The 20,104-nt window shown below is 52.1% G+C and overlaps 1 protein-coding gene and 1 long non-coding RNA gene across 8 annotated transcripts in view; one reads left to right on the top strand and one right to left on the bottom strand.

The window, feature by feature from the left end:
* The first annotated feature begins 800 nt into the window (after positions 1–800).
* Positions 801–20,104, top strand: part of MVB12B (multivesicular body subunit 12B) — a 54,427-nt gene continuing 35,123 nt past the window's right edge. For 2 of the 7 annotated variants that reach the window (XM_068210869.1, XM_068210870.1), the window contains exons 1-6: positions 802–1,050; positions 7,275–7,397; positions 12,148–12,255; positions 15,282–15,378; positions 18,240–18,369; positions 18,655–18,777. In XM_068210869.1, coding sequence (XP_068066970.1) covers positions 988–1,050; positions 7,275–7,397; positions 12,148–12,255; positions 15,282–15,378; positions 18,240–18,369; positions 18,655–18,777 — 644 coding nt within the window. In that variant the 5' untranslated portion in view covers positions 802–987. Of the gene's footprint in view, positions 1,051–6,121; positions 6,239–6,268; positions 7,130–7,274; positions 7,398–8,271; positions 8,302–12,147; positions 12,256–15,281; positions 15,379–18,239; positions 18,370–18,654; positions 18,778–20,104 lie in introns of those variants that run through there. The other 5 variants (XM_068210873.1, XM_068210871.1, XM_068210876.1 and 2 more) reach the window with 5 other exon arrangements.
* Positions 15,207–19,683, bottom strand: LOC137486017 (uncharacterized). Its single transcript, XR_011005550.1, has 2 exons — positions 19,031–19,683; positions 15,207–18,949 (listed from the first exon to the last, which is right to left on the bottom strand). It is a non-coding gene; the product is annotated as an uncharacterized lncRNA (long non-coding RNA).

Genomic DNA, 20,104 nt, shown 5'->3' with positions numbered 1-20,104 from the left:
CAAAAGCCAGCGCAGGACAGCTGCAGGATTGGTTCATGTAATGATGGCTATGGACCATGCTGCTGTCTCACGATATGCTGCGATTCACATCACCTGCTAATTCAATGAGTGTGTTGTCAGTTTCAACACTGGCACGTGTTAAGGTTGAGTAGAACCAGACCTTTGCAGACCCTCTATTCAGGATGTTTTCTGTGCTGTGAGTGGACCCGAAGTCTGCTGGTCACCCAGCCAGCCGGGCAAACCCTGACTACTTTGGACCATATCTTTGTCTTCCAGGCCATGGTTAGACAGAGCATCAAATATCTTAATGAATTGAAGTAGGTCCTGAAACCACTCATCCCTCCCAACCTCGGGGACTTCTTGAGAAGATAACCAGCTTGCTTGACAGCATTTGCCCTTCCTCAGCCCACAGCAGCTGCTGCCCATCTTCTGGATGCAGCCCGTTTCGGAAGGAGGAAGGAGGTTAAGGAGGTTACATTGTCCAAATCACAATATTCAGCCATTTCCACCGGGCACTTCCCGTCTGCTCCGGGTCGGGAGGCTGGTCGGAGCGCGCTGGGGAGCTCGGCCGGGCACTGCCCAGTTCCGAGGAAGGGGGGTTTTGGCGAGGTGTGGCCCCGGGCCCCGCGGGGCCGTGCCCGGTGCCCGGGGCCGCGGGCGGGGCCGGGCCGGGCGGAGCGGCAGGAGGCAGCGCTGCGCGGCAGCCGCGGTGAGTGTCCCGTGGGCCGGGCCGGGCTGCGGGGCTCGGGGCGGGGGTCGCGGGGCGGCGCGGGGGCCGGGCCGGGCGGGGCGGGATCTGGGCCCTGCGCGCCGCGGTCCGGCCGCGGTGGGCGCGGAGCGGCGGCGGGAGCCCGAGCCCCGGGCCTGGGCCTGCCCGGCGTCCGCGCCGCTCCGCTCCCCGCCCCGCGCCGCTCCGCCCGGGCCCGCAGGCCGCTCCCCCGCCGCCGCTCCTCCCGCCGGGCCGCGCCGCGCCGGCTCCGCCGGGCGATGAGGAGCTGCTTCTGCCTGCGCCGGGGGAGCCGCGACCCGCCGCCCGCCGCACGGGCAACAGTTAAGTGTCCCTGCAGCCGCCGCGGCCCCGCGGCCGGGCCGGGCCGGGCCCGCCGGCCTCCCGCGGCCCCTGCGGAGGCGGCCCGGCGGGGCCGGCCCGGCGCGGCGGGAGCGGGCGGGGGCGCTCACGCGGCCGCGGCGCCGGGCGGGGCGGGCGGGCCGAGCCCCCCGGGCCGGGGCTTGCCGGGGGCTGTCGGGGCCGGCCGTGTACGGGGACCTCGCGCCCGGGCCGGGGCTGGAGCGCCCCGCTGGCCTCCGTGAGAGCCGGCAGCTCCTCCGAGGCTGGGCTAGCTGCAGGAGCGGCCTCGGGTACCAGCCCTGGGGTACAGCCCCGGTGACCTTGACCTGCTCCGGAATTTACTGTAAATTCTTCTTGGTGACGGTTACAGGAAATAACAAAGCCCCCCTCTGTTTCATGTGGTCTTTTGCTGCGTTTGTAGCATGGGCCTACCTGACTGCCCGTTTCTTACCTGTGCTCAGTGCATGGCTGAAGGTGTGGCAGTGGCTGACTTCTTACAGCCTGGCTGGAGCAGCGACACAGAGTTGCCTGTGCTTTAAGTACTCGTGCCCTGCATCACGGAGGCTTGCAAGCTTTCTCTGAGGTTTCTGGAGCGATTTTCAAAGGTCAACCAATCTTCAGTGTTGTCTGCAGGTTCCCAGAGCTGGGGCATTCTCAGCTTGGTCACACTAACACTGAAACCAGGCTGTGTATCAGCAGGTGTGTAGCTGCTCGAGCTAAAGCTTGGGTTTCTCCATTTTGTATTTTAACTGAGTGAGAACATGCTAATCTGTTTTTTAAGGGAACCTGTGTGTTGTGCAGCATGTTGGTAGTGTCATCCCTATAATTTGTAGCTGAGATGGCCTTCCCTTCTAGACGAAGGCATAACTTGACTTCTGGAGGTGTGAGAAAAAACAGACAACATCTCACTCTTGTACCACGTGCATCTCTGACAAAGTGAATCCTGGGCTTAAGGGTGCCGGTAACCCTCAGGGACCTGTTCATACCTCTGCCAAGATAGAAATAACTGAACTCAATGTCATTTCAGTTTTGCTGCCCTGGTGCAAGGTCATCTGTGTATGGAAACCTATTTTGGTTTGAAACAGGACACTTCAGAAATATGTATCCATAGTTAGAAGTGCTGTGAAGCAATACATGGTCTCGATTTTGCTCATTCTGTTCACTTAAGTTCCTGTTTCCATCCCATTCAGTCACAAAGCGTAGGTTCTGCAGCTGGTGCAGGGCAACTGTCTCATAAAGGAGGCTGTGTGCAGTGGTGATTCCAGGCATACCTTCGATGGTGGTGAAATGTGAAACTGAAATTCTTCCTGTTTGTGATGGTGGCCTCCAAAGCCCCGATGCTGATGGCTGCTGCGGGTTCCTGTTTTTCTGATGGAGACGATGTCGTGTTCCCTGAACAGAAATAGAAGGCTGGCTGGGGCCGTGTCCGGTGCGCGGGCGTGCGGGAGAGCTGCGGCTGCGGGGCAGCGTGGCTGCGGGGCAGCGTGGCTGCGGGGCAGTGGGGCTGCAGCTGCGGGGCAGTGGGGCTGATGGGCAGCATGGCTGCGGCTGCGGGGCAGCGTGGCTGCAGCTGCGGGGCAGCGGGGCTGCAGCTGCGGGGCAATGGGGCTGCAGGGCAGCGTGGCTGTGGCTGCGGGGCAGCACGGTGTGCCAGCAGTGCCTTCCTGCAGGGATGGAGGACAGGCCAAGCAGGCAGACCAGGCTTTGAGCAGCATGTCTGCTTGGTTTAGGGGACCATTTCCCACAGACTGCAGGGACGCCGTGAGGTAGTTGGTTTTTTTTCCAGTTTTGCCTGAGCTCATACCTTTCTGCCTGTGGGAAGAGCAAGCCAGTGTCAAAGTGCAGGGCTTGTAGTTGGAGGGAGAAACAATAACACCATTCTCTGTCTAAGTCCTTGGCTATTTAACTTCAGAGCTTGACCCGCTTTGCTGGCAGCATGATGTTTCTGTAGCAAACACATTGAAAGGCCTGATCTGGTCATATACCCACCAGCTCTTGAACTTGCTGAACTTGTTGAAAAGGAACAGTGAGAGCAGAAAATGGTCTAGAAACTCACAATAACGCATTCATTTCTGAAAGCGGGTACTTCTGCTGTATATGTATCCCAGCCAGAGCCCAGCAGTGTGTGTGGTCAGTCACCTCCTCAGTGGAGCCAGCAGAAAAATATGCCTAGGATAAACTAATAAAGGCGGATGAGCTAACAAGGAAATGGGAGAGAACAAGCAAAAAGGCTATAAACAGACAGACTTGGCAGTGCTGGCAGACAGGGTATGTGTGACTGTGGGCATGGCTTGTGGGAAGAAGGCTGTGCCAGAAACCAGTGGAGTCCCAGAAGGGCTCTGCTACAGCTGGGCATCAAGATCCCTGGTACACTACGCCTCCTGCCTTGAGGCATGTCTGGTTCAAGGGTTGGGAAGCATTCGGGATAGAGCCAGCAGCATGGTGGCTGGTTGTCCAAGAGTGCATCCTGTCCATCTGACCTGCAGCCATCCCACCCTCCTCTGCTGCGTGCTGCTTGGGGTTGGTGCTGCCAGGATGTGCAGGGACTTTGGTTGGAGACACGTTCTTTCCCCACTGGCTTTGTCTGGGCAGCCCCACAGTGTTCTGAAGCTTCTTCGTGCCCCAGAGCTCACATCCGGCTTCCTTTGGCTGCTGGGGTGTGCTGGGGACTGGATGCTGCCCCACAGCTGAGAGCAACTTCCAGCTCCCAGCTAAAGGGAAAAATGTTCTTCTCATTGTTTTGGCCTGTTCCCGGAATAGCCCTGCAGTGAAGTAGGCACAGGCAGCTTACTGCAGGATGCTGATGGGCCATATCCTGGGCTGAGTGCTGGGCACTGTGGTGGGAGGTGGTATGCAGGTCAAACTCACGTTGCTAAAGAGAATTAAAATAACAAACTGCCTAATAGAAGTATTTATAGAATCCTGCTCCTTAATTTAATCTCCTCTTTGACTGTTTATTTTTTCATTTTTAAGTTAAAAGGCGCAATAGAAGAGAAACCAAACTTTGTTGACACTCTCACGGAGAAGTGCAGTTTAACTAATCCTCTTTGTGATTGCCCAGCCAGAGACTCCCCTCTGACCTGTGCAGAGTTCACAAAAACATTTATCCCAGTGTGCAACTGACTTCTGCTGCTCCATATCTGTTCCAGATGCATCCTCAGTGCCACCTGCACAGCAGGCAGCTGCCCAGAGCTCGCTCTGCCTGGTGTGGCAGAGCGTGGCCGTGCTGCAGTGGCCACAGCAGGTTTGCTTGCTGGGCGGGTGCTGTGCCTGCCATCCCTGTTGGCTGCAGGCACGGGGCAGAGGAAGGTGCTGGGTTCGCTGGGCAGGGGCAGCTTGGTGGCCCTTGCTGCAGCAGGTGCTGCTCAGGGCCCTACACTGGTGCTGTGCCGTGTTACCCTGTGGCGTCCACCACAGCCAGGCGCACAGCCCCACGGCCAGGAGGACAGCCCCACGGCCAGGAGGACAGTCCCACGGGCAGGAGGACAGCGCCACGGCCAGGTGCACAGCCCCACGGCCAGGCCAGGAGCACAGCCCCACAGCCAGGCGGACAGCCCCACGGCCAGGAGGACAGCCCCACGGCCAGGCCAGGAGCACAGCCAAGCGGACAGCCCCATGGCCAGGTGCACAGCCTCATGGCCAGGCCAGGCGGACAGCCCCACGGCCAGGCGGACAGCCCCACGGCCAGGCGGACAGTCCCATGGCCAGGCCAGGAGCACAGCCCCATGGCCAGGCGCACAGCCCCACGGCTAGGCGCACAGCCCCACGGCCAGGCGGACAGTCCTATGGCCAGGCGGACAGTCCCACGGCCAGGCGGACAGTCCCACGGCCAGGAGGACAGTCCCATGGCCAGGCGGACAGCCCCACGGCCAGGAGGACAGTCCCACGGCCAGGCGGACAGTCCCACGGCCAGGCGGACAGTCCCACGGCCAGGCGGACAGTCCCATTGCCAGGCGCACAGCCCCACGGCCAGGCGGACAGTCCCATTGCCAGGCGCACAGCTCTACAACCAGCGCTGCCGCCATAGAGGGGCTTTGTGTAAGAGGCACAAAGTGAGGATTGATGCTGTTTCCCCTCCCCCTGCCGTGAGAGCAGGGCTGTAAATGGCTCCCACAAAGGTGTCCTTCTTCCTTCGTTGAGGACAGGGTGCCTGCGGGCTGAGGGGGAGGCACCACACTTCGGGTTGGAGCACCCACCCCCCCTCCTGTGCTGGTGCCCCGGCGCCCCTCGTCCTCAGCCTTGTCCAGGCTGAGCTGGCAGCTGCTCAGGTTCCTGCTGGGCAGCCGGGCCTCCCTGCAGCATGGTGAGACTGGGCAGCGCTCAGCAGCAGGCGCTCCATCAGGGTGTGCTTGGTGGAGCGCAGAGGCACCATGTGAGCAGATCTGCTTCCCTGCAGTGCCGCTGCAGCTGTGTGGGAACCTGCTGTGTGTGTTCTTAGCATGCCGGGGAATATCATCACTTACCTGGATTTCAGTTCAGAATGGCCTAAGAGAAGCTTACGTCAGCATTCATTACCTCCCACCTCCTCCCAATATGTAGTAATAAGTCACCACACTATTGAGTGACTTGAAGTTTCAGAAAACTTTCATGAAGAACAGATTGTAAGCTCTTTGTTAAATTCACATTATGTTTCTTCCATGCTGCATGTTTGAGGTTCTGCATTACTTGCGAGGCCTCTGGATGAGCTGTGGGGTGGCACAAGCATTGGCACAGGGTCTGTCGTGGCTGTGCCAGTGCCTCCGGCATTCCTGCAGCAGGGTCCTGTGCTCCTCACCCACCCTGAGGACAGGGAGCCTGCTGGGAGAGGAGGGTGAGCCCCTGGGGCTCAGGCTGCACTTACCGTCATGCTCGAAGGTTTGAGCTGCTTTGGGAGTGAAGAGGCTTCGCTTTGCTCTGTGTGCTGGAAGTGTGTCCAGCACACTGGTGCTAAAGCAGAGCTCTCTGCCTTTGGTTCATCAGCAATGGTGTTTGCACCATTACTGGTCACTAGCACCTCTTTTGGACTCCTCAAGTAGTCTGGCTGTTCATGTGACATTATTATTATTTACTTAGGGCCCAGACTTGCTCTTTTTTATTGCCTGCAGCACGATGTTTGTTCAGACTGGGCATTGTGAAGTGTAAACCCAGGTCCCACTGGCACCAGTACTCACCTCTGCCTTTCTAGAAGCAGTAAGTAACCAGCCATCTAAATGGCCTAGAAATGCTGGGGTTTGATTGCTCTGAGGAGGGAATTGAATTAGGCAGCTCTGGTTCACGGCTTGTCTGGCTCTGCAGCAGTGATGCTTGTTTACACAAAGCACTGCCCTTTGTCTTGGGGTTCGTGGGGGGTGGTTTCCTGGGGCATTCCTGCCTGAAAGCCAGAGAAGACTTGCTTTAACTGACTGCCTCTGCAGGAGACCACATGCTGAGGCAGTGGCACCTTTCCCCATCCTTCACTTCGGTTGTTTCAGCCCCTTTCTTGTCCTCTCCTCCTGCTTCCTGCAGCAGCATCCCTCCGAAATTAGTTGGTCTTACCTGCTTCTGTCCTTTTTGCATATCTCCCTCCCTTGATGTTCTTGGTGGTGTGTCTCTTCTGGAAGATGCTCAGGCCTCCTCAAGGCCTCTCTGCTTTGTGCCAGCCCACCCTGTGCTTCCTCTGTGTTCCCTGATGTGGAGGCTCCCTGCAGCCAGTGCGGTTCTGCATCCAGCGCCAGAGACATCTGTGCTGCTCCTTGAAATCAGTCTGGCTGAGGGGCGTGTGATGGGACTGAGGACTCATGGGGGAACCCCCAGCATGTCTTAACACCCATAGTGGATGGGGAACCTCCCCCTAAAGCCATTAGGAGCAGATTTTTTGCTGTTTAAAATGACAGAGCTGCTTCAACCAACCTGACTTGGGGATGAAATTTGCTCTCTTTTTGGAAGAGAAGGGATTGAGCTTTGGTTTTCCTGTCATTGCTAGATGGAGACCAGCCCACGGAAGCAACAAAACGAGTCTCAGAGGCTGCCAGCACAAATTTCAAACCTATTTGGCATTGCACAAGTATACTCTCTTATCAAAAGCAAATTAAAGTGCAGAAGGTGTGTCTGGCCTAATCCTGTATTTACCTTGGCCGTCTGTGGTGTGTCAGCACAGGCACTGTGGCATGCATGTGTGCTCTTGGTTCTCTGGCTTCTGCTGGGGTGTGGTGCCCAGCAGCCCTTTAATTCTGCTCCTTTCTTCCAGGATCAGTCCATAATGCCTGAGGTGCGAGACCTCACCGATGCCTTGCCTGACCTGCCGATGGATCCCATCACAGGCGTTGGTGTGCTCGCGTCCCGCAGCCGAGCACCCACTGGATATGACGTTGTAAGTAGAGCTGTTTGAGCTGCTACAGGTGATGCTTTGGTTCCGCACTAATGAGCCTTTACTTTGCTGGGAGCAGCATCTCTTTCAGAGAGAACCTGTCTTAGAGCTGTGCTGTGAGGAGTCATTCGGTAGCCAGCTGCCCACTTTTCAGCGCACGGCACTTGGTGCTTTCCTTCACCAGAGGGTTGTGGGTGCAAATGTGCCACTTCATCTTTGCCACTCCAGAGGAGCTTAATTTCCTAGAGGAGGGGTTTACTGAAACAGCTGGCCACTATGGCAAGCAAATTTAATAATCCTAGTAACATTCATCCTGAAGAAGTCCTAAGTATTGTACAAATTATATCTCTAAATAAATGAATCCCGCATCAGCTGTTTAATCCCACATATCAGCACTGCACAGTGATGATGAGAAGCTCCAGAAAGGGAATCAAAGAGTTTTGCATCCAGCTGAAATTGCAAGGATGAGTTTGACAGGCAGAATGCAAACCTCTAAACTAAGGTTTGGCAGGAGACTGGCAGCAGGAAAAGGCAGCTGGGTACAGCGTAGATGAATGTGTGAACAGATAAAGGGAGGTCGCTGTTCAACAGCTGCTTGTTCCTTGGATTAGTTGCTGTGTGACCAAAAGCAAGATGTTTCTACTCATAGATCAGTGTCCCGAACTGTGAAATATAAAATACTGACCTTGCAGAGATCTACAGAGAAAGATTTGGTCTGTAGTTCATCTGCTTGCCTTTCTATGTGTCCTGCTCCAACTGTGCTACATTACACTGTGGGTTTCCAGAGCCACACAGCTTGTGTGGTAGGAGTGGAAGCCAGCTGACTTGAGGCTTTGCTCATGCCTCTTCAGCTCTGGATGATTTCATACCTTGTTCAGTGTGAAGAAAGAAAATGGATCAGGCTGAAGTAAGGACACAAGGGGGGCATTGTGAAAAGGCTCCTTAAAGACCAGGGAGGTTTTTACATTTACTGTGTTTTTCCAAGTGCTCATTACCTGTGTGAGCCAGGCTGTGTAATTAGCTGCTTGCCCTGATAAAGAAGCACGGGACAGTGTGAGACTTGTGATAACAGAATTGCATTTTGCCTAAATGGCTGGGCAGAGAGCACGCTCACCCCAGATAGCCTGCCTGTGGCTTAATGGGGAGTTGGAGCGCTAACGCAGTTTAAACTAAACAAGATAAAAGAGTCTTCCTGTGGTGTAATCCAATTATGGTGGTGGTGTAATGCTGGTGAATGTGGGTCGCTGTCTCCTCAGGGCACAGTGAGGAGCTGCCTTTGCTCTGGCTCTGCTGCCTCACTGTCTGTTCACAAGGAGCACTGTCTGCCCTTGGAGCGGGCGTGGGGCAGTGCCTGCTGTTCTGCTGTCCTCCCCCAGCACGGCTGCCACATCAGCTTACCACATCAGCTTACCACGTCAGCAGTGTGCCTGGGTGCTGCCAGCCACCCTTGGTGTCCTGAACCCCGTGCAGCACCTGCTGTCAAGGGGCCATGCTGGGTGCCACACTGACGTGACAGGGGACAGTGGCATGCACGAGTGTGCTGCTCTTGCCTGGGTGTTTCTGAAGGTGGCTAGTCTGTGAGTCAGTGCACTGAAGCATTGTGTGGTATGCCGGGTTGTCACTTCTTCATGTCTTCTCTGGAACCTGGTCTGGCCCCCCAAAAGCTAAATGTGCACAACTGCAGTGCTCAGCACAGCAGAGAAATCGTGGTCTGAGACATGGGCAGTGTGCAGACCTGGGTGGTCTTGGGATCTGTGTTTCTGCAGGTATGCAATTTCCTTAATGAGGCACTGACAGCTGATTGCTGTAAAGCCTTGAGGAAGGCAGCTGTGGCAGCTGCATCCCAGAAGTGTGCTCCCTAGAGCCCTCATAGTAAGAGGTGTAAACTGCACCCTGGAAAGGAGAACCACACTCATCTTTTGGGAACCATTAACAGCAGTGTTTCTTGGGATGTTGTAGTCTCCTTAGGGATCCAATGGCTTTGTGTGTCACTATTGCATCTTGCAGCATTCAGTTCTACAGGTGGATTCAGAGTTGCATGGGAAAGTATTTCCTCATGTAGTTTCTGATGGTTTCAAGTTTTGCAATGAAGTAACCAGCTCTTTCTGAGACACCTATGTCATTTATAGGCATTGCCAGTTTCCCTCTCATTTTTATCCTTCAATTAACAACTTCATTTTCTCTTTTGTTCTCTTTTAAAGAAATCTCCAGGAACGCGGGTGCTTCATGCCAGGTGTAAATTAAATGCCTAGAGATGTCCAGGTCCATTTCACAGGTTCACAGGGCTCAGCCTACTGCCCAGCTGGAGATGGCAGGCACCAGTGCCTGGGGGGGTGTCTTGGCAAAAGGGACAGAGGCCTTTTTTCCTCTGAAGTACTTTACTTACTCCATAATCTCTATTGCCTTTGTGGCTGCTTAGAAAACAAATGCACTACTGGCACTTGGAATAACTGGCCAGGCCTTTTCACAGCTAAAGCACCAAAGACTTGATTTTGCCAAAATATACAGTATGTCTGAACTTAGATTCCTGAAAATCCAACCAAACTGGCAAGACTGAGTGTCTGGGTGGGGAGGAGAGGTAGGAGGCAGGAGCCTGGGACAGGAGGGAGGTGTGGCTGCTGTGCAGCTGTGTTCTTTGCTGCAGGCTGAACACCAGCTCCATGGTGGGGTTTGCTCTGGGGCAGTGCCTGAGCAAGCTGCAGACCCAGCAGGAGCAGCCCTGAGTTTGCCAGAGGGGCAGATCAGCCTGTGGGGCAGGAGGTTTAAAGGACCCGCTTGCCGAAGACCTGACTGTGGTGGCAGTAACCCCATTCTGACTGCCGTGCAGCAGCAGATCACCCTGTACGTACTGGGTGTCACTTCCTTGGCGGGTGGCACTCTGTCAGGTCCATCTGTTTGTAGCACACGGGTGAGGAGTGTCTCCCCCCAGCCTCATGAGGAGAAGGACCATTTCCTGTGCCTGGGGCGCTGCGTGCTCAGTGCCAGGTGCCAGATCCTCTGTCTCGCACGTTCCTTGCCTCTCAGCCAAGGAAAGACTGGGCAAGCTGGGGCTCTGGAGTGCCTGTCCTGCTGGCCAGGTCTGCTGTGGCCTTTCCCACTTGGCTCCTGTCCTGAGGGCGTGCTGATCAGGCACAGCTCTGCTTTGAGATTTGCTGGGGCTTCTCCTTGCTTGCAGGAGCCCAGCAGGTGATGCAAGAAGTTTCCTATTTATATGGCTCTGTTTTCTTTCCCCATGTGTTTTCTAACAAGTTCATTCATGCTTGCATTGTCCTGGCTTGGAGTTCAAGTTGACCATCCCTATATGCCACCAGTTTTCCCAGACAGTTTCCTGAATATCTTTTCACCAGAACTGACTTACCCATCACAGAGGAAGATGCATGTAGATTTTACATATTCCTAAACTATCAGTTCAGGAAAGATTTTAATTCAAAGAATTCAGATAAGCAAAAAATTTCACCGAAATCCTATTCTAAAATGCAGCTGTTTAAAAATCAGGCACGTTTCTTTGCAGAGCCTGAACACAAAAGCTGTGCGTGTTGTACAATGGCTTGACCTGATCTGGGGCTTGTGAGCAGCAGTTGCCAAAATTCAGGGAGCAGTCAGTGCACTTTGCTGCTTTGATCAGACTGTCTCTTGTCTATCTGCTGCACTCGGGGTAATTGGAGGCCTTGTCAGCACACAGCTCTTGCTTCCTGTGCGCAGTCTCTGCTCAACTAAACATGGGTGCAAAAGTGACAAGTGTCAGCTCTTTGTTATCAGGCTGCTCTGGGGCCAAGGGCTGGCTTGGTGTGATTACAAGAGCCGCTGTGGAGAAGTTTGCCCCGTCTGAGAGGCATTAGGCAGAAGTTCAGCTTCTCTGGAGCTTAGACCGCGCTGAAGTCTCCTGCTGGAGATGCCAGTTGGGTGATAGTCTGATGGGGTAATCTTGTTTCTTCTACCCTTCTCCTTGTGTTTGCCTTCTTGCCCCCTCTCTTACTTGACAACAAACGTTTTGGAGCCAGGGCTCTTACCATCTTGCTCTGTGTGTGGTGAGTGCTCAGCTGCTGAGAGTAGAGCCCTTCCCCAGTACATGGTGCTGCCTCCTGCCCACTCCTTGAATCAGCTAGAAGTGAGATATTCTCGTGCACATCATGCTGTCTGTCCTGTGGAGGGTCCAGGGTCTGTTTCCTTACCCAGCACCACTGTGTGATGTCATTTTGGCTGGATGCAGGGTTGCATTGGAGAGGGATATTTGCAGGGTGTGTTCTCGCATGCAGCGCTGCTGCTAAAATCCACCAGTGACCAGGGATTCCCCAGCCTGCTTGGAAGCAGCTTTTCGACCTGGGAGCCAGAATTCCTTGATGGCTTTCCATCACAGTAGTCCTGAGATGGGTCAGTTTCGGTACTCTGTCTTCATGGACCCTCGCAGCACGCCTGGTGTGCCCTTGCGTGTAGGGTGGTAATGAATGCCTCAATGTGCTGACTTTTCCAAACTATTGTTTGGAGACTGTAACTGAAGTTGCAGTTTCCTCATTACAGTAGCCTTTGTCAGAGCATCTTTAATCAAGGGTCTCCTGAGAGACAGAATTTTTAGAACTTATTTTTATACCTCCTGTTGAAAGTTCTTTGGACTGCACCTTGCAAAGAAACTAATGAGATGCTGTGAAAGTTTGGGCTACTGTTAATTAGGAGAGGTTTGAGGAAGAAGTACTGCACATGTATTAACTTTATCTTGGCTCACATGTCTCCTCTCTCCCTTGTCTCTTCTTTGCAGGTTGCACAAACAGCAGATGGCTTGGATGCTGACCTGTGGAAAGATGGCTTGTTTAAATCCAAGGTCACACGGTACCTGTGCTTCACCAGATCATTTTCGAAAGAAAATGTAAGTCCATTTGTTGAGTGTCTGCCTGATTTGCATCTGTGCCTGGTATGCGCTTACCCATATGATGATTCATTTTATGGAGCCAATTATAATTCAAGCAGGCGTTCTGCTGAGTTCAGGTGAGTAAGGAAGCAAAGTGCAATGGCAGAATATTTGCATTTTGTGTGTGTTTCTCATGGAAAGAAATTGCTGACAAAATCTTCTGCAATAAAAGAAGAACAAAAGGGAGCGTTTGCATTTTAGCAGCCTCTCACCCTCATTACCTGCTGCAGCAATGGGTGCTGCACACTCATGGTCCTGATTGATGTCTAACCCAAATTCCTCAAGAAACAAACAATGTAGGCAGTGGTGGTGAAGGAAATGTTGGTTTCTGAATCCTGGGCCATCACAGATATTTTATTGCAGGATTAGCTTGCTTTCTTTGTCGGTTTTGGTGCTGATTCTTGAAAATGTGCCCACGTTGTGCATATGCTACCACATTCTTGTAATCTGGTCTGACTATTAAGTATGAGTTACTTCGTGATTAGCAGCAGTTGTCTGCCCACACTTTCTGTGGAGGAGAGGAGACTGTGTGCAGCAAGAGCTTCGTGCATTCTGCTGTGGTTTTGGTTGAGGCTACTGTGAAAACTTTCTTTTTTCTAGAGGAACTGTTGACTTCTGCAATGAATGCACTCCATCTAGTGGGTAATCCTGCTTTTGGTCGCGCTTTGGAAATTCTCGGCCACTCAACTGGCAGGGTCTGGAAGTACCATTTTGTACTTGTGCTTTCACCGTGACGGGAGCAGAAAAGTGATGGCAGCTTCAGGGGCTGCTCACGGGTCCTGGCAGTAGAGCTGGGGGTTGCCAGTTCCCAGCGTTTGACCTTTACTCCATCCGCTTCCCTGCCTGCGTCTAGATGAAAGTAAAGCTCCAGAGCTATGGGAAATACCACTTCCCGGGGTGGATGGATAGTAATTGTGCTTTTCATCCTGAAGAATGTGCAGTTGCAGGAATAGCAGCCCTGGAATAGGCAGGAAGGCTATTAAATAGGTTTGTGCTGATTTGAGTATTAGGTTTATCTGTGGCTACCTGAAATGTGAACTTGTCAGAAATAATTATAGGACAGGAGCAGCTGCTGGCTGCAGAGATGGTGTAAATACCCGCAGGTGGTGCCTGTTGGACTTTTGGCTGGAACCCTGGGGTCACCGTGGTTTGGGAGTACCTTCTTCATATTGATGAGGCATAAATTAAAGCAAAAGTTTCCCCTTCCCTCAGTCCTCTTGGCTACATGGGATATATGATGTGCTTCTCTGATGGGGGCATCTGGGGCTAAGGGGCCTCAGTTCCCTCATCTGGGAGGAAGGGAGGTGAGAGGCTCCTCTCTCTCCCCTGGACACTGATGTGTTGCTGCACTTTGGGTTGGAAGTTTTACCATTTGGGGGTTCCTTTTGTGTTTAGCAAAATGCTGGGAACTCTTTTCTCCTGAAGAACAATGTTGTAGTTAGTAGAGTTAATGCACTTCAGGTATCTGGGTTGGAGCAGAGTCAGTCTGCAGTGCCTGTTTAGCAGAATCATCACTCTCCACAGTTTACAGCATCTGACATTGCTGTGTCTGAGTGTGGGGAGTTCCTGGATGCTGGGTCTCACAGGCTGGGGGGCTCTGTCCCTTTTTCTCCTGTGCACGTGGCAGAGCTGACTCCCAGGGCTCCAGCAGCTAACAAGCTCATTGGAGACACCTCTCTTGCTGCTGACTGAGGAGTGATTGGTGGTTCAGCAGAAAGTTGCCACTGATGTAACACACAGACAGCTGAAATAAATAAAACATGAAAGATGAATCAGCAGCAACTACCTTGTCTGCTGTTTGCTGTGCCAGGACCATGTTAACTGACACATTCAGGCTTGGCAGCATCCAGCATTGCTTGCTCCAAAATTCCCTGGACATGGGAGGTCAGAGGTATGTGGGGGCTGCCTGGCTTTGACCTCTTCACGTGAGCAGAGGATGTGTGCCGCACTTGTGACTGGTGGGACAGGGCTGCAGGTCTGCTGACCCTTCTGGTGAGGAGCTGACCATAAAATGCAGGACCTTCCAAAAATAAACTCACACCTGACCTCCCCTTATTTCAGAGCCTGCAAATTTAAATATTTTGTAAGAAGTTCAGTGAAATAATCAGAGAGTACAGGTTTGTCTGGAAAACTCTTGCCAGATAAAAACTAAAGGAGGTACTTTGCAACCAGTAACAGTAAAACTCAATGACACAGTTTGATATCTTGGGATTAAATTTTAATTGTTCTGTGTTGTGTTTCTTTTTATAAAGGCTGTGCAGTACCTAAAATGTTTTCTTCTTTTATATGTGGCCCCAGATTATTGGCAGCAGTGCTGGTTTTATCAAAAACCACAAAGAAAATCTGGTCTCTAAACCATTGTGGAGGCTGTCACTCTGAATTGGGCTCTGAGCTCTTCAAGCCTTGATTAATAGGACAAGGCATGAGTTCAGAATTCATATGGACTCTAAATGAAGTTTGTTGTTCCAAATGGCCTGTGCTTCTGGAGTGTGCTGCATTTGGAGCTAGAACCCTGTCTATTCAGTACTAATTAGCTAATGCATGTAGTAACTTTGGCTCCGTGTGCATAAGCCATCATCCTGTAATGCTTTTTGCTGTTACTGGCATGGAAATGTCATGTTGCTCTTGTAGAGTGTGTAAGAACTGAGGCGACCTGCTCAGTGGATGGGTTGGTGAAAGTAGTACTTTGGGCTGCTGTGCCTACAAAAGGAAGAATTTGGCTGTGCTTCCAAAGATGCGGAAGTGTGGCAGTGGATGAGGTGTTAGACTTTTAATTGCTGAAAGTTGTCTGGTATCTCCTAGTCAGTCCTTGTTTGGTTCCTGCTGAGAGGACACATGCAAGGGTTGCCTTGGTACGTTCTTACCATTTCTAAAGTTGTGCTCAGATACAATGACAAGGCATCTCAGGCTTCAGCAGGTGGGAAGATCTGGGGTTTAATTTGGTGACATTGTCATAATCTGCTGTTTCTTTTCTCTCTCCAAAGAGTCATTTAGGCAACGTCTTGGTCGACATGAAGCTCATTGATATCAAGGACACTTTACCTGTAGGCTTCATGCCCATCCAGGAGACCATTGATACACGTAAGTTCACATCTGTTCCTCACTCCCACTCTGCCAGTGCTTGTGTGGTCTGGCCATGGAGGCTGTGTCCCAGGCCATGGAGGGTCCTGGCCATGGAGGGCCGTGTCCCGGGCCATGGAGGGCCGTGTCCCGGGCCATGGAGGGCCGTGTCCCAGGCAGAGGTTTGCTCCTGGCATTTCTGCTCTCTGGGGTGGCATGTGCACATTTAGGGGCAGCTCTGGGCTGCAATAAAACAGCCTTTGGTTTTCTTGTCCTGCTCAGGCTGTTTAATGGGGCTGCCTGTCTGTCTTCACTCACCTGCTAGAGTCCCATGTCTCTGGGGCAGGAAGGGAGAGTTTCTTTTTTTAATCTGAAGAGTGGACTGGGCCTAGCAGGAGCAGAGCTGCTGTGCCAAGGAGTATTCAGAAAGGCACTGAAAGGAAGTGGGTTTGTACTTACCCACTGTACATCTCCTGCTGTGGGAAAACAAGGGCTCCTGTCCTGCCAGGAAGTACTGAGGGGTGTCAGCTATGTTTGTGCTTGCTGACACAAGGCACAAGTGCAGTGTCCAGGGGGAATATCATGCTCGTTTCTGCAAGGTAGAATTGCTTCACTGCAACGTGTAAGTGAGCAGTTCCCAAACAGTGTGTTCAGCTCCCCTGGGACTTGTGCCAGCAGCAGCTGGAGCCACGTCTGGTGGCAGGCCTGTGTTGTGCTGCAGGCGCCGAGGGCACTGGGCTGGCAGGGGACAAGGCCTGTGGGAGTGGAGCGTGAGAGGATGGCAGGACTGGCGCTGGTGCCTGGCGCGCAGCTGCTCATCACAGAAGGGCTGGTCAGTGCATGTCCGTGATGAAATCCAGCCTAGGAGTGAGCAGAAAGGGGTTACATGAACCTGCTGTGCAGGGAGTCATTCATCTGGGGCTGCAGCACATGAGGATGGTTTTTCAGTCACTGTGATCTGGTTCTGATTGGAACCTGTGGCCTGGAAGTGAAAGACTCTGAAGACTATTCTCCCAGGTCACCCTCTGCTTCTGGAAAATTCTTGGGCACATGTGGTATGAGGTAGAATTGTTGGCTTACCTTGCTGACCCCTTGGGAGTGCTGAACCTTACTGTGTGCTGCTTCAACTTCTGTGAAAGTCCTGGTGGAAAGGTGGAAGGGGGCTTTGTCATTTGAAATGCATTGGGTTGTGACTGTGACGTCTTTAAAGCAGAGGCACTGCCTGTACTAAGGAAGTGGTGAGAAAGAGAACATAGACAAAAGCAAGTAGCCAGCTTTGTACTTGCAGAGAAAGTCAAATAAGAGGCACTGATTTTGTTCAGAGTTAGATTTATGGTTACAGGTGTCTCTGTGTTCCTCAAAATGGCAGCTGACTCGCAGTTAATACATTTAATATAGCACTCCTTAGTAGGTCTTGAGATTTTCAGGAAGCCTTAAACCCTAGACTCCTAAAATGAGTTTTAGGGACTTCAAACAGAAGCCCTACTTTTTCAAAGCAGGGGAAGACTAGACTTCAGGGACGCAGGTATTTACCATCTCTAAACACACCACTGTAACTGCTGGCTGCATGCACAGATGCTCTGTTGGCACACCTCACACTGTCTGTATGGTTATTTGTGCTAGTGCAGCAGCACATTTCAGAGGCTGGAATGGATTGCTGTTTCCCAAGGTGTGGATTATGAAACAGGAGGAGCCTATGGAGACAGGGCTGCTTGCCATCTGTTGAAGTGACAGCATATTTTAAGTTGGGAGATATTTGTTCACATTAAGATGAAGGGTTTTTATTTTGCAGGCACTTGTTTGTAGTTGCTGGTTGTTTCCAGATTTTCATTCAGCGTCTGCTCTTTAGATTTTCAGTATTTCAGTAGACTTCTGTCCTGCTTTCCAAGTGCCTGCATCCAAACAGGAACCTCACCTTGCTCACCCTGAGATTCCTTAGGGTGAGATGGAGCATTGTTTTCCAAGCACTGCAAATCCGTGTCTGTGTGCCAGTGCCAGCTGTGGTCACAGACAGCACCAGCACTGGCTGCGGATTGTGTCTGCGTGCTGGTAAACAGCCTGAAGATCTGTGAATTCATTATACAGATAAGCCTTAGCTGTGATGGGCTTGAGTTTTTCACAATGGATTACATGGAAACAATTGCTCTATGACACGTAGCAGAAAGGGCTGTGCAGTGTGTTCATCCACCCTCAGAGCACAGGTCAGAGCAGCACAGCTGCCTCGTGGGAGGTTCTGGCAGTTACTGCTTTGTAAATCTGGTTTGTCCTTGCAAAGAACCGGGGCAAACATGGTGGGAGTATCATTTCTGCTGACTTGATCAGGAGATGGCACTAACACTTGGGATGTGTGAGATTTGGACAGACAGCTCTTACGCTCAAGCTCTCTGCATGGCAGGCTCTGCCTGCTCCTCCTCACAGTGGGTTGGAAGTGGCTGGTTGGAAGCACGTAGCAGAATGAACTGACTGGTTGTATTAGAAGCTTCCAGGTATGTTCCTAGAGGCAGTGCTTGTGGGAGGAATGTTTAGATATGGCTCTCCAGGCCAGTGAGGCAAACATTACCTGGGAAAGAGCAAGGGAGAGCGAGAGGCAAGCGGAACTGGCAGAGTCACCTGCTGTTCTGTGCTGTGGGGCAGCACCAGGCACACGTGGGAACTGATCTCTGCAGCAGGCTGGAGGAGAGCTGGTTATTGCAGTGCCAACATCACATCTGATAGAGCATTCCCCTCTGAATGGCACTGCACTGACTGGTTTGTTGACATATGTCTGTTCTTTGGCACCAGTTCTGCCATAATTACCCGCCTAATACCTGGAGAGACTATGAATAACATTTATACTCTAATCTTGCATAAACCCCACCCTGTATTTTGGGTTGCTTTTGCAGAAGAAGTAGCTTTCAGAAAGAAGAGGCTGTGCATTAAGTTCATCCCTCGAGATTCTACAGAGGCAGCGATCTGCGATATCCGAATCCTGGGGAGATCCAAGCAAGCCCCTCCGCAGTACACGTTCATAGGGTAAGTACCACTCACTCCCAGGCTGTTGTCAGGAGTGCAGTTACACCAAAGCGAGGGCCCTGTGCTCCTGTAATTACCAAGCAGCAGCTTGTAAGAGGTGAAGCTTATCATTGGAAAAGTCCAAGTGAGTGCAAATGTTACTGAGTTTGATGTAGGAATTAACTCACCCCTCCTTTTTTTTTAATTACACTTGTTCTCACTGCCCAAGGTGTTGGTGAAACACGTCAGTGCCTGATGCTCGTGCGTGTGCGCAGCATCAGCATTGGTGCTGTGTGTTGTTTCCAGGGAGCTGAACAGCATGGGTATCTGGTATCGGATGGGCAGAGTGCCGCGCAACCACGACTCCGCGCAGCCTGCGGCTCCTCCCGCCCAGGCACCAGCTTCAACGCCCGCTCCCAACCTGCCAAGGTAGGTTTTCTGCATTCCAGCTCCTTCTGCTTGATGCTGCATGTCTTGTGGTTACTGACCTTGCCTGGGAAACCAAGACCAGGGTGCTGCATTGGCATGGAATGGTTGTGTCACCATCTGATAAGGGAATGTGCTGTTTGTTGAAGTATTTGCCTACTGGAAGTTCCTTTGCCTGTTGTTGTGTAAAGAAAAATGGGTGAAGAAGCCAGAAGAAAGGAAATGCCTGCAGAGGAAGGGAAACAGCAAGCTGTACCTTTCCTTTGCTTTAAACTATGCAGGATGTTGTGGCTTCCAACACATACATGTGGGTCAGCTCAGAAGGGTGAGCCAGAGCTGCAGCCAGGCCGATTGTTCTCCTTAACCAGAGGGAGGGAGAAGTGTCTCTACAGACTTCAGAAGGGAAACAGGTTTTGCTCATCTCCAGGATCAGTCTGTTCGTGGTTTGAAGTACTGGTTCTTGTTTTTTTATTTTCTTGAATCCAGTTACGCAGCTGACATGAGCGTGCACAGCAGCCTGCTCATCTTGTGGTGACTGATGGGAGCAGCACTGCTGGGCTGTGGTGTCTGTCCAGGCTGTTCTCCCTGTGTTACAGGCAAAATTTCTGTGTGTGTATCAACAGATGTGCTACTGTGCAGACTTTCATATACCAGTAGTGCTGTACTGACAGCTAACTTGCTGGATTTCTCTGGATAAAAAGAGGTGTTGTTAAGCAACAAAGCAGCCAGACAGTGATGAAACCGAGAACTTTGCACTCCTGACATTCCCTCCGAAAGCACAGCACCCAGTGTGAATTGTGCTCCTGCTGCTGAGGCTCACAGACTGGGCCAGGCTGTTGCCAGGGGACAGCACATTCTCCTCGGGTCCCTTTGTGCTTTTGCCTATTTTGTGTACATGTATTTTTGCACTAGGTATTTTCTACACTGCAGATAGCTTTACAGGATTACAGTAACTAGTGGGAGCTGGAATTTCAAAGGAGACAGCAGAGAGGAGTTCCAAGGTCCATTTTGTGTACAAAGGTCATTGTATCACATGGGTGGAAATTGCTTATGTCCTTTAGAGTCTTGATTCATAGGTCATTTCAGAGTTACGCTTTTAAAGTGCGGCAGCATGTTCCCCAGAAAGCTGTCTGGTACCTCCTTAAGGCAGGTGTGTACATTTGAGCCTTCACCCATGACCCAGACTGAAATCCACTGTTCTGTGGTAGCTCTTTGAGCTCTCCAAAGCATTTGGGTGTTTCTTTCACTGAGAGTTTTGCTTGGTAAGCTGCCATGCCCTGGCACAGTGCTTGCTGTCGTGTACTGTCAGGTGTGCTGCAGGCAGACATGC

Source organism: Anomalospiza imberbis, chromosome 21 (genome assembly GCF_031753505.1).
Source record: "Anomalospiza imberbis isolate Cuckoo-Finch-1a 21T00152 chromosome 21, ASM3175350v1, whole genome shotgun sequence".
In the NCBI taxonomy this organism is placed as follows: domain Eukaryota; kingdom Metazoa; phylum Chordata; class Aves; order Passeriformes; family Viduidae; genus Anomalospiza; species Anomalospiza imberbis.
This window is presented reverse-complemented; position numbering and strand designations above follow the sequence as displayed.